At 44.6% G+C, this 14,166-nt stretch overlaps 1 protein-coding gene across 3 annotated transcripts in view; it reads left to right on the top strand.

Annotated features, from left to right (window-relative positions):
* LOC138304330 (very long chain fatty acid elongase 4-like) overlaps nt 1–14,166 on the top strand; it is a 60,485-nt gene that overhangs the window by 26,038 nt on the left and 20,281 nt on the right. For all 3 annotated transcript variants that reach the window (XM_069244291.1, XM_069244290.1, XM_069244292.1), the window contains 2 exons: nt 5,025–5,139; nt 7,503–7,630. In XM_069244291.1, coding sequence (XP_069100392.1) covers nt 5,025–5,139; nt 7,503–7,630 — 243 coding nt within the window. The remainder of the gene's footprint in view (nt 1–5,024; nt 5,140–7,502; nt 7,631–14,166) is intronic.

The following is a 14,166-nucleotide window of genomic DNA, read 5'->3' as shown; positions in this document are numbered from 1 at the left end:
TAGATTTTGAAATGTATATTTTGATTTTCTCAGCCAGGTATACATGCGGGCCCCTAGGATCTTCCCTGTATTGTACAGTTGCGTACGTGTGCCTAATCCAAATCGAGCAGTGGGCACCTCAGAGCTATCTCTATGTAAGCTTTGTAGAGAAACCAGGGAAAAAGCACAGCAATTAGTTGGCCTTTACCACCTCATTCTACCATAGAGGACGATAAGTACACCGCACCTGTAATGAATGCAGATACTGTAGCGCCTTTTGTCGGAGCTTACAGATATTAATCAGGTTATCAAGATGGAAGGAGACAGATAGCATGCTCTTTGTAGAATTCAGCAACAGTCAAGCACAGCCAACAGGAGACCCCAAACATACCATTTTTCACTATCTCGATCAAACTGGAGCAAAGCACAATCTCTGGCTCTCCTTACCTGGGGTCTCGATGGGAGGGTGGAACTGAAAGAAGCAACTGTGAGGGGTTGGGGTAATGGTGTATTTCTGGAGGTGGGAGGGCAGCAAACTAGACCACCACAACCAGATGGATTACCAAGTTCAGTCAAGTTTTTAAAAGTACTACACCACTACATGACATTCCCAGGGTACATAGCGAATCTCAACCTTGAAATACAGATGAGAGGGAACTGAGCAAGCTTGAAAGCTGGGACCCTTTGCTAACATTACATCTGAAAGATAGTTGTGACACCAAATGGGCAGGTGCAACCGTGGAATCCGCCCATCAGCCAAATTCACAAAGAACACAACCATACCGAAGCACTAGATCTCTTGTCACAACTTTACAGTTTGTTAGTGAGTCTGTGGTCCCAAAACGTGCGAGGTTAGCTATCTTGTATGAGGGTGTGCATCTTAAGAAACCTCAGCAAAACAAAAAGCCACAGTTAGCCGAAACAACAACTAAATATACAAACCTAGACAGTAAAGAAGTAAAGTAAATAAAATAATAAATAGAAGTACAAGGATATTGGAAAAGTCTAGGAAAACAATCATCCAATAATCAGCAAGAGAACATGGCAACTCTCTATAGCAAAGTGTAAATAAAAGTAGGAGCATAGAACAGCAGTACATAAATAAGAACATTAGTAGGGGAAGTCGAATCCATTCCTAGACTAAATAAGTAACAAATACATTAAGAATAACAATCGGTATGGGTGTTCAAATTCAGACCTGACTTTGTAAGAAGGAAGAAGGATGAAAAGAGTTGGTTAAGAGGGGAAGAATCACATTAAGGAGGGAATATAACCACTTCATCCATCCCTGGGTATTATGTTTTCAATAGATGACAACGAGAACGGCTAAAAGTCCTGTCAAAATCACGTTTTTACCTGTAAAATCCGAACATCCGCTGGCTTGTAAAGTACTCTTTGCCTGCCAAATTGGAAGAAAATCTGCCTCATAAGAAATGGAACTATAATGCGCAGACTTTGATTTGGTGCGAATTGACCGCCACCAGAGTTAGTAAAGTCCAAGTCGTTAGTCACAGAGAAGACAGCAGAGACTTGGAGAACTAGTGGCAATTTCAAAGGATCTGAATGGTCTGATTGACTCTTTGAAACCACCACCAGGAATCCGACAAGTCAGTTTATTTCAATAATCTAAACGAATCGAAATATGAAACAACCTTTATCATGTGTACAATTAATAAGTGGCTTGAGAAAAGCTCTAAAGATGCTTTACAATCCCAGTACCAAAACATATCAATCAGGCGTGACCTAGTTACATCCCTGAAGCAGATCATAATAAAAGCTAACCACAGATTAATCTACAAAAGCTTCAATGATTCACTGACTTCAAATAGTTAAAAGGAAAGTAGAACAGTCCTGACAGTCAAACACTGAGGAAGACCAAACCTATGCAAAAACGTATAAACGAGGGACTGCAAAGCAGTGAAATGAAAAATAGCACTGTGATCAAATCAATTGCAATGCAAATAACCACCTAATGCAAACTGACCAACCCATAGAGTGTGAAAAGCACCACACACACAACCCAGCACAATTGCAAAAATCTCCACTCGTTCTCCAGGCACTAGTAGCAGTCTATGCTCAAAACATCAAAACCATCTAGTCTACCAGTGAATCAATCCGTGGCTGACATTACCCCAGACAACACAAAATGTGTGTCGGGCTGTCAGACATGGATAAGTCATTACCACCCCTCCTCCCTTGTTGGAGAACGCTGTCCCGGAAATTCTTCCAGCAAGAGGACTATCGTTATATATCTGAGCAAAATCCTGGAAGCTGCAGTAGTGTTCCGAGGGTGTCTTGAGGCTTAATGCAAGCAAGAGAAGCAGTCCCAGTTTTCAGTTATTTAGGAAAACACAGACATAAGTGGGGTGCAGGGGGCCGTAACACTCCAGGGTCATGATGCCACTGTGCCGCCTTTACTAAAAAGCATTGCCATAGCCAATGGGTCTCGCCTGTAGGACCTTATAAGTATTACACAAGACCCTGCTTGCAGCTCAAGCACACACATGCACTTCCAGAACACTCCTCTCCGTTACAGCACTTAGAGTGCGCACGCACAGAGTTCCAGCACCCGACCCATACACATTGCATGACCATCGCCTGTCTATGTTCCTTGGTAGTTATAGCTGCCACCACTGGTATGACCGTAACAATCAGAGCTGGTGTTTGGAGAGAGGAGGTCGGGAGCATCCGGCACAGCCACTTGAAGGAAGGAAGGAAGGCAGGAAGGAGGGACCTGCTTAGAGAGCTTGGAAGCACTAGTGTCTCTGCAAGTGATCACACTGATTGTAGCATAAGTGGAAAGTATAAAGCAAGGTGAGCTCCCGCTTCTTGTGCTCTTTGCTCAGTTTGCCGCTCCGAGGCTTGAAAATTTGATGTGAAAGCGCTTGTGGGCAGAAGCCATTTTTGGCAGCCTGTTCTGTTTGCACCCTGACTGCCTGCTGGGGGTTTCACTGCAGTGGGGAGAGGTGTGTAGTGAATCCTAGTTCATTTTAATGGGATAACAGGAGTTAGCTTAGCCTCTGGCTTGTAGACTTGTGCCCCGGCATCTAGCGACTTTTAACCTACTTAGCTTGCTCTGTCTTAGCCCATTTAATTATTTATTTCTTCTAAGATGGCTGCCTTGTTTATAGTTAGGCCACTTGTTATGGGTAACATTATCAGTGTCACCGCGCCAAGGCGTCAAGATGAAGCACCAAAGACAAACAAACAGTAGGTGTTCACACTTAGGGATTTTCCCCCTCTATACTTTCGAGGGATTGTTGATATTAATTGCCGTCCCAAGCATGTCTGTTATCTATTGTTTAGGAACACACCTATGTCAGGGGACCTTGTAGATCTGTATAAATACATCACACTTTAGACAGATAATCAGAGGGATTCCGACCAGAGGGCATCGTCACCATCGCCGATACCGATGCTGCAGTCGTCTTGACGCTGACCCAGTCTTCGTGTCCCTGCAGAATCTGAGATAGAGACCTCATTCCAAGGTAACGAGGGTTGGGGGCTCCTCTCATGGACATGGCATTGGCAGATTAGGTTTAACAAACCCAGCTCTCCTTTAGGTAGGAGGTTAGGCCTTTTCACATTAAGGTATTAGGGCATATTACATCCAATATATTTTCCTACATATTGCAAGATGGTGGGGGTCTTTATAATAATGACTCTTGTCTTCACAATTCTGTTTCTTACTTTATTCATTATTCTAATCATTGTAGCCCATGCAACTTATCGCAAATTGCAGTTATGTTAAATAAAAACTATTATAACTCTACTGCATCTGTGTCATTGCCTGTGTTTAGATGAGACATAATATATCTGTGAGAAAAGGGTAATCTCCGTTTAAACACGACACTCCCTGAGATATCTTATTCTCGAGTCCATGTGTAACGGCTGCCATAAATCACCTTTTACTATTGTGTTTCTGGTGAGGTGCTGCTAGTGAGCTGGTAAGGTTGGGACAACAGTTGCGACTTGTTGTAGGAAAGACATAGTCGCCTACAAACAAAAGTACTGTCATCCTCAAACCAGCAGTCTTGCTCAGAGCAAGAGTCCAAACTACTACAGGTGGAAGGTGGACAACAGAGTAAGCTTGCATGTAACAGGGGCAGTCTCCATAGGAGGAAAACAAGCATTGAAAGGAGGCACAAATACAACTAAGTGACCAATAAAAATATGCATTTACGAGAGGCACTACAAAGAACCAATTAAAAGCAAAGGGCTGCAATGGGCGTGCACTTACACCACGGAGTAGCTGCATCATGTCTCAGACAGCGTATGGGCTTCCTAGGCGAGTCGTAATAAAAAACTACAGCCCTGGAAAGGCAAATTCAAATTAAAAAGACCGCTTCAGAAACCTGTAAAACTGAACCACATGCTCAGTGATTAGTTTGTCAGGATTTAGGCTGTCGAGGGAATTCTCACTGGCTTGCATCAGATAAGACCCCCCTAATTTTGAGGGGCACACAAAAGCATACAGCACAAAATCCCTTTGTTTCTCAACAGTTTATCAACTTGACATGGATGACCCTGTTGTCCTGATTAGAAAAGGTTGAAGGAATAGAAGAAAATCCTGGATTAATTTGTTTCTTTGAGACCGTGGTTATCATTTAGGAATTGGTTTTGTTTGGTTGAGTCAGCTAATTGTTATCAGACGACAGTACACTGCATCGTTTGGTCCAAGAGAGTAGGAAGACTTTCTGTCATGGACTTCTGTGTTTTCTCAGGCCCCTTAAGACATTTTTTTGATTTGGGTTTCGCTGTAGAAAATCCTCAGGCATATGAGCACTCTATATGTCCTGACATAACTTATAGTGTCCAAGCTGAGTCTGTATAAAAAGGTATGCCCTTATGTGTTGTATTGGCTCCAATATTGTTTTACAGCACTGCAACAGTTGGTAACAGTAGACAAGGAAACAAATGACCCCTGAAAAGAAATGTGCTTTAGCTCCAAGATATGATCTGAATTTACTTCCTTAGTATTAGTTTAGATTTTGAGAATGTAGTAAAAATGGATCACTTGATTAAAATCTTCTCCTCCCTTTCAGATATTTTTTATACTGCGCAAGAAATTTGACCAAATATCGTTCCTGCACGTTTATCATCATGCTACGATGATCTTCAACTGGTGGTCAGGAGTCAAATATGTCGCAGGCGGGCAGTGTAAGTCCAACCTAATTTTGGGAGACATACATGACCTCTAGAACCCCAAATACCTTGCCTCCCGAATTGATCAATGTCCAGTTTTGCCCATGGTGGTGTTACAGTGGTTAAACTTGCTTCTGCACTGCTTTCTAAGGCTGTTTCAATGGCATGTTAGTTTAGTATGATACTTTTTATGCTAACTGAAAATGCAATGCAAAGAGACAACGTATGAGCTTTGCATGTGTCATTTTATCATTCTGATGAAAATGGGTGTTGATGCTCAGTCTGAGGGTGCTTCAACTGTACATTGATGGTTGCAGCTTGTCCAGATGGTTCATATTAGCAACAAGCTTCTCACTATAAATTTCTGAAAGAATTACCTAAAACTGGTTGTAGCGTAGTTGAAAATAAAGAGGGCACCCTTAGAGCAAGTAAGTTGCAAAGCATTAGTGGCCGTAAGGATTGGGTTAGAAGTGCTGAATGGCCTGTTGAAGACCTTTAAAACGTGAATTTGAACATCAAAAGACAAACATTGAAGTCACTTGAAATGTGTTTAACAACAACCCATCTTGAATCACCCCCAGTAACAAGAACTTGCGCGTGGCAGCCATGCTAGCAGATCACCTTCATTAGCCGTCAGTGTCCGCAGACTGTTGATGTTAGCACCTCTCCTTCCTTCTACAGAAAGCTAGTTGAGAGTCACTGTCATAAAAGTAACTCTGACCAGCTTCTTCCTCAAGGAAGGTAAGAAGGTCCTGGGTTGGATATTTTTAGGGGCTACAAAAAAACTATAGTGCCAAGAAAACAGGTGCTCCAAGGGAACACAAAAATACTCTGATAACCCAAAACCCTAAAAACGGACTTAAAGGGTGTCCTCACTGAAACAGTGGCTCCCTACCCCCGTGCAAGAAAATACAGCGGTGAGGAGTTTTTCTTTTAAGGGGCTGCGGGTGGGAGAAGCAGTGGATGGATGGAAGGCGTGTGAAAAGTAGCACCACAGGACAGACTACTTAATCCAGATTGGCAGAAGAAGACTATGAAGTGTAAGGGCCTTGGGTGGTGGATACAGGAGCGGCCTAGAGAATCCTTTAGAAACGGGGTAGCTAGGACAGAGGATTTGAAAAAGAATGGTGACCTCTGCGCCCACAGCTGCTCACTGGGGAGAAACCATAGGAAGTGAAGTAGAGGTGCAAGCACAGGACAGGATCTGTGAGCGAGGGGACATTAGAGGGACTAAAATGGAGGACACTTGGATCACTGAGAGATGCCGATGCTCTGAGTTGCACAAGGATGAAAGGAAGGCTGGTGGAAACCACCATCTGCCCCTCAAAATTTAAGGAAAAAATCAAAGTCCACAGTTTGGCACATATATGAGCATGCGTTTGCAGGCAATAGATCTTAAGAGGTCTGCCTTTTTGCCTTTTTTCTCATTAAGTGGATTATTCATGAGGAGTTTGTATTTGGCCTTGGAGTCCGTCAATAGCAGCAGTTATTAGTCCTTTACCGTTAATATGTCGTTTTGCCTCAGCCTATAATTCAGCTATGGGTGAAAAATTAGCATTACTGATAGATTCAGTGTTAAAATATACAGTGTTATTTAGGATTATAACAGCTACTTAGTTACCTTAAATGGGAGTTGGGTATATGTTACAGGGCCAGAAACCATAGCTTTAGCTGTCGTACTGAGATTTCTTAGGGATAGCAGTTGATGTCTTTTGAAGTTGGCTCAGAAAACTGAAGTTTCCAGTTTGTCCTCACATTGTCCACCCCTTTCACTGTGTGTTGTTAAACAAAACACGTTTGGGGCTCTTTGAAGCACCTTAAATCTTATGATAACTTAAAATTTAGAGCAAAGGTTTCTTTTAATGAACTGGATTTAGACCCCACAGGCTATGAACAGCACTGGTGCAGTTATGGAATTAGGTGAATGGGGCTTTCCAGTGCTGTGGAATTTCAATTGAAAGCTCACTTTGCAACTTTTGGATACTGTGATATCCATTATTTTAAAGATATTTTATTTCCGATCCATTCACAGTGACAGGTTATCTGATTATACATGTTTAACAAATATTTTGTTTACCCTATTATTTACTAAGAAATCATTATTCAGTACATAATTGAGCAGTTGATGAAAGTTTTTTTCTGTGAATATAGCAATGAAAATATGACACATGGCAAGTACTTTCATTCAGTACATTTTACCAGCTGACAAGATCCTAAAACTCCGTCAAGGTGTTGGGTGGGTGCATGTCGTTCATCAAGAATATTTGATTCCTGCCTTTCTAGGTTGAAGTATATGACTCGGTATTCCTATTTGAAATTATTACTAGAGAAATTCATTTTTTGAAATGTGAAATGTTTCTAACCATGTTTACTTGCAGCATTCTTCATCGGGATGCTTAACTCCTTCGTCCACATCTTCATGTACCTGTACTACGGGCTGGCAGTCATGGGACCAAGTGTGCAGAAATATCTGTGGTGGAAACGGTATCTCACCATCATGCAGCTGGTAATGTTTACTGTGTGCTGACCCTGCTAGCTCTCGAGCTATGCTGCTATCTATGAATCCAGCCTATTCTACAGGGGACAAATGAGGCTTTCTTAATCATTGGCATATCCTTTTCTAACCTCTCCGTCTGCCTCCTTTCGTCGCTTGAATGAGGCAGACAAGGAACAGGCTTATATGCTGACAAATCCTTTGACATAGACAAATACAAGGAATTACAGACCATAAATAAAGTTTAACAGATGTAGAACTAATCAGTATTCCCATGGACTCAAGTATTGATATTATCTGAGGTGAAGGGGAATTATAAAGGGAGGTTTTTGTGTACAGTACCAGCACTTAGTGAGTGGGCTTTGCGTCAGCCCATTATTTGGTTGGCCTTCCTCTTCTTGTGCTAATCCCTTCCTTGGATCATAGCTTCTTTTTACAGCGTTTCTTATTGTGTTTCTTAATGGACAACTTGTATCGATTCACTGCTTACATTTAAAGGATTGCTTTTCTCTTTCTCTCATTACTCAACGTGTGTGAACGTGGTTTCTTGCTTTCTCCCCACGTACTGGTTACCTCCTCATCTCTCCTTCAACTTTGTGTCGGTCCCCTTTCCATCTGCTCTGTTTTTATCAGCTTTAAAAAATGTTCTATGGCTCCATCTCATATGTTTCTCCCCTGAATGTCCCTGCTCCGTGTTCTGATGCTTGACACCCTCCACTGCTGCACTCTGCTGCCTCACAGCATTAAGTTGTTGCCTCCCCAACCCACTGCGTCTCCGTTGCTTGCTTGCCACAACCTTAGCTGTGTTTTTATTTGTTCTGCTTTACAGGAGGATTCAGCAGCTGCAGTTTCCTTCATGCCGCGCTTTTTTCTAGAAATGTACCTTCCCGCACTTTATTTTTTAATTTACAACTCCAATGGCGGCTGCAGCAGGTTCATGACACATACCTGTGCCTGTGTGGTGACACACATGCCGGCACAGTGGGGACTACCATTTCTGTTTCTTTTTTGTTTTTGTTAATGCTGTTCTGCATCCTTGAGAAGCAGTGGCAGAGCCAAAAGTAATCTTATGTCTTTAAAAGGCGACACCTATTGGCTTAGTCAGTGCTAGTTTTAGAGGAACTGAAAGTGAAATAGGAGTCGCATATTGGATGCAGTTTCTTGCTAGGAGAAGCAAAAAAGGGTTGGGGTAAATAGAACGTTTGTGGCATGTGTGACTGTAGTTACACATGCTGTGCATACTTCCGCCATCTAGGATTCGGCTTGGGTATGTACAACTTGTTTTTCTTCGAAGGAAGTCTTTTCGATTCGGGAACTAGTGACTCCACCTTTTAGTGGCAATATACATGGGCATCAGCTCCATTGTTATATTGTTTTTTCTTCGCCATCGGGTTTAGACGTGTCGATGTGAGTTCCAGTTCAAATCAGCGTGGTGTTCACGTTGCCTCTTGGGAGCCTTTCATCCCGGTAGAGGACCTGCTGGAATTCCATCACTGAGTTCATGAAAGTCTCAGTGATGGAAGGGTCTCCATTTTGGTTCTGCTGAACTTGCCACGCCATGAAACCAAGGACAGACCTGAAAGAAGTCTGCAATCTGTTTGTCTCTTGAACACTGTGAAGACTCCTATTCGGCATGTCTTGTATTCTGGAGGAAAAAGACCTTTCTGAACCGAAGAGCTCTCAGTATTGCATCGGCCTCCAACAAACACAGAAAGGAGGAAGAAGACATTCCAGACCTCTTAAGAGAGGAGTTGGATGTTGAACAGTTGAATGCTCCAACCATCGAAATCAAACCACTTTCTCGCCAGAGAGCACCGACTGCTATGCAGACGTCGAAGCAGAAGAGCTTCTGCCGCCCCAGCTTCCGCCGAAGACCACAGTTCGTACTATCACCTCTCCTACTCACCAAAGAGAGGCACCAGCCTCAACCTCCTGGGCTACATCTGAGGCCTCTTGTGTGCCACTGCTTACAGGTCATGGTTGTAGGAAGCTGGCTCTTTATACGATATATCAAAATGGGATATATTGTGCAAAGAGTCATGGGTTCCTTTATGAATGGACAAGGGCTTGCTTTATCAATTACAAGGTGCTCTTTTAGGGAATAGTGTGGTCGAGCAGCTTTTGGCTCATTAGAGAGGAGTGTTAGATATCTGCAAATACACACACAGTCAATAAATGAGACATACAACTCAACAAGGAGATCCACACCACATTACCAAATTACAAGTATGTTTATATATATTTAGGCACCAGAATCAGAAGGATCAGGTAAGTATGTTTTGCAAGAAAAATACTTTCAAGTTTCAAAAGCCAACATGGTGCATTTTTCAGAAGCAGCAATGTTATCCTATGGAGTCAAAACAAGTACTGCATTCAGGTATAGTACAGTGACTTTGGACCAGTCTTGTGGACTTCAAGAGAGTAGAGGGCAAGGTCCAAGGCCACACCAACAGGTCACACTGGGCGTTACTGGGGCAGCTGGGTGCAGAGGTGCAGTACAGAATCGGGTGCCCAATGTTAGTCAATGGGAATCGGTACAGTTAAGAAGAGGCTGCAGGTTTGCACAGGGAGTCCAGTTGGGGAGAACACACAGGTGGGTTCAAGTCTTGAAATGCTCGGTACATGGGGACACCTTAGGTTCTCCTCTCCACGGGCCAGGGGCAATGGGTACAGAGGTGTCCTGAGGCATCGGGTTTCCTCCACCGGGAGCACTTGTGGGCAGAAACTGCAGGCAGTGTTGTGGAGTCCACTGTGGGCAAGTCCAAGGTGGGTTCTGTCTCTGGAAAGCTGGGGTACCACGTTGGCCCACCCCAACTCTGGCTAGGAGGCACAGGTGCAGTGGTGCTTTCCGGTGTCATGTTTTTGCAGTCCAGAGTCCTCTCAGGTTTCTTGGGGTGCCTGTAAGATGCAGAGATGCAGGGAATCAGCTCCCCGGGCCTTTGTTGAAGGCAGGCCGTCCTCCTAGGCTTTTGGAGGTACAGCAGCTTGCAGGACGAGTTTACTGGCACAAATCAGCAGTGTTGGACCTGGCCATTTTTGCAGGGTTATCCCTAAACGTTATGCCTTGTTCCTCTTATTTTTGTTTTCAGATCTATTTTGTTGGTTTTAGGACCCTGGGCACTTTACCACTGCTAACCAGTGCTAAAGTGCATATGCTCTCTGTCTAAAATATATGGGTGGTTGGTTTCGCCATGATTGGCTATATAGTGCACCAGGTGTACCCAAGGCCTGTAAATCAAACGCTGCTAGTGTGCGTGCAGCACTGTTTGTGCCACCCCTATGAGGAACCCTGCAAAAATGTCTCAAGCCTGTCACTGCAGTGCCTGCGAGTGCAGTTTTAAACTGCCATTTCGACCTGGCAAGTGTACCCCCTTGCTGGGCCCAAACCTTCCCTTTTTCTACAAGTCACCCATGAAGTAGGCTCAAGGCAGCCCCATAAGCAGGGTACAGTGTATTTAAAAGGTAGGACATGCACTGTTGTGTTTTACATGTCCTGATAGTGAAATACTGCTAAATCTGTTTTCACTATTGAAAGGACTATCTCTCCCATAGGGTACCATGGGGGTTGCATTCAAATATCTTTTAAATATCTTTCAAGTGTAATTTTTCATTGGGAGCAGATAGAGGTATGGACTTTAGGGTCTCTGAATTGACAATTCAAAAATACATTTTTTTGGTGAAGTTGGATTTTGAACTGTGAGTTTGCAAATGCTACTTTTAGAAAGTGGGCATTTTTTGCTTAACCATTCTCTGCCCCTGCCTGTCTGCTGAATACCCATCTGGGTCAGGATGACACTTGGGCTGTCACTTTAGATAGTCACACAAAGGGAGCTGAGGTGTGCCCTGCATTTCCTGATAGTTCATCACCAGGCTGATGAGTCTTCCTGAGCTTGAGTGGTGGGAGGAGCTGGCACCTGCACCTGAATAGGGCTGTGTCTATCCTAACACAAAGCAGTCTCCAACCCTCTGGGGTGTGTCTGGGGCCTGGGTAAGGAAAGGCAGGATTTTGTGCACTATAGAGACTTCTCCTTGAAGTTTGCCTACTTCAAAGACAGAAATGGGTATAAGTACTGGACCTCTGACACCACAAAGTTAGAACTCTTCTGGACTGAGGACTTTCTGCCAGGAAGAAGAGCTGGATACTCTAGGAGGTACTGAAGCTCGGCCTGTTGCTTTTGTTGTGCTGGCCTGCTCCTTCTGTCCTGGGAGTGAAAGAACAGGACTTTGCTTTCTACATCCTGCTTTCCAAGGTTCTCCAAGGGCTTAGACTATTAAGAAGTCTCAGGGATATCCAAGACTTCATCTGCCAGCGCCTGGGCTCTCTTGCTGAGAATTCTGACTTTCCATGTGGTGCCAAAACCAGATCCTGGGCCCTTGGAAGTGAGCTCTGGTGCAATCAAGAAGAAACTAAACACATCGGTTCCAGAGCGATTTCAGAACCAGCGCTGCTCCCTGACTCTGTGCTGCCACTGCCTGCACCAGAACAGAGTGCAACAACTGTGACCTAAAAACAGGCCGGATGCTGCCCTGGCGCCTCCAAAGTCCCACCACAGTGCGAGTCCCAAGAGTTGTGACACTGACATCTGTGACACCCGACTCCACCTCAGCATCTATGGCCTGTGGTGTAATAGCGACACCGCAAAGTCGATGCCTTGCATCTTGCCCTGCTGAACCCCACCTTGTCATAAGGTACCGACGCCTCACCATCAAAGCCGCATCATCTCCCCTGCAACCATAAGGAACCAACACCTCACCAACACTGCATTGGCTCCATTGACCCCCCCAACTCCGTGCAACATCTTTGTTTCTTCATCGTTTTCCATGGTTCTGTACCTGAGGTCCGTGCGGCTCCATGACGGACCCCTGCAGGTGACGTCAGACTGTTGGAAGTGACTTTGTCAAGATGCAGTGATAGCCCCAGTTGGAGCTAATCTGTCTCTAAGCGATTTACGAAAATTTCATCTTTGAAAATTTGTATCTTTACTTGTCTGTTGGATTTTTGTCATTTTGGTCTTGTTTTACTCAGAAAAATATTGGCTATTTTTCTTACCTGATGACTGGTGTGGAGTCCTTTTGTAGTGTGTGTCTGTGTGTGTGTCTAAAACGACTTTACACATTGCCTCTAAGATAAGCCTGACTGCTCGTGGCAAGCTACTAAGGGGGTGAGCAGAGGTTATCTTAGCTGTGTGGCATTCTGACTAGAGTGAGAGTCTCTACTTGGACAGTATGAAAACCACTGTCAACTAGAGACTCCATTTCTAACAGGCGGGAACAACAGACAGGTAGACATGAAAGGGTCCAAGTCAGGTGCTTTTTCCTCCGACTTTGCTTTTGCGGCTCCTGGGTGTTCTTCGTAGGTCAGGCGGAATCTGATTTCCTGGTGCCAGGGCCTCCCCTAAATACTGAATTTAGGGGTGTTAGGGGAGTAGCCAATGGGTTACTTATGCTTGGGGTCACAACGCCCTCTATATGACCACTTTCTGTGGGAAGTGGGCATAACCCTGTGTTAGAGTTCCTAGTTCTGCCATCACTAAGACTGCAGATTTTCAGAAGTTGTGTCCACATCAGGCAGCTGACCTTATGGGTGGGACAGACCTGAGATGTGGGGTCGCTTCCCTGACAACTAATGTTCCCGCCTGTCCAGGTGCCAAATGGGCCATGGGCAGAGGGGTAGACATCCTCTCCTTTGAGAGAAGCCAAATCTACATATCAAGGGCTGTGGACATCTTGGAAGCCACCTGCCTTGGAATGCAGATTTGCAGGTCATCCTTTTGGGAGGGGTTTACTAACACCCCTGCAAGAGCAGGCTTTATTTCTGTCTTCCCGAAAGCAAAGACTCTCAGCCCTGGGGCTCAGAAACATGTCTTTATCGATTCCCAGTCATAGTAATTGACCAGTGAAGCGATTTTAAATGCATATGCTGGACACTAGTCAACACAACTCCCCCAGCTACATGATGGCTTCACTGAAGATAGGGATGTTTGGTATCTAATATCTCGCATTGGTGAACCCACACTGATGCCAGTGTTGGATTTACCAATACATTCACTCAGAGAGGGCACCTTAGAGGTACCCCCTGAAACCCTGCCAGCCTTTGGTGTGCTCGCTGACTAGTTTCTGCCAGCCTGCCACCCGGGACACCATTCTGGACCCCTAGGGTGAGAGCCTTCTGCTCTCAGGAGGCCCAGAACAAAAACCTGTCCAGAAAGAGGGTGTAACACCCCTCCCACAGGATGACCTGCTGATTAGCCTTACTAAGGCGGCAAGCTTTAAAGGGCTGCCGCCTTTGAAATGCAAATCTGGCTCCCCTCACAGGAGAGGAAGCCACTCATTTCCCCCCCCGCCCAAATCCAAGGCTGTTTTGGTACCTGGACAGGTGGGAAAATTAGGTAGTCAGGGAGGGGTGCCACCTCCTGGCTAGTACCACCGGGTTACTGCGAGGTGAACACAATTTTTCAGAGGTAGCCATCTTTGAGATGGCATCCCTAGGAATTCTAGGACAGGGGTATGCCCACTTCCCACCGGAAGTGGTCATTTAGGGGGTGAAG

The sequence above is a fragment of the Pleurodeles waltl genome, chromosome 7 (genome assembly GCF_031143425.1).
Source record: "Pleurodeles waltl isolate 20211129_DDA chromosome 7, aPleWal1.hap1.20221129, whole genome shotgun sequence".
Taxonomy (NCBI): Eukaryota; Metazoa; Chordata; class Amphibia; order Caudata; family Salamandridae; genus Pleurodeles; species Pleurodeles waltl.
Note: the sequence above shows the minus strand (reverse complement) of the source record. Positions and strands in the feature narration are given on the sequence as shown.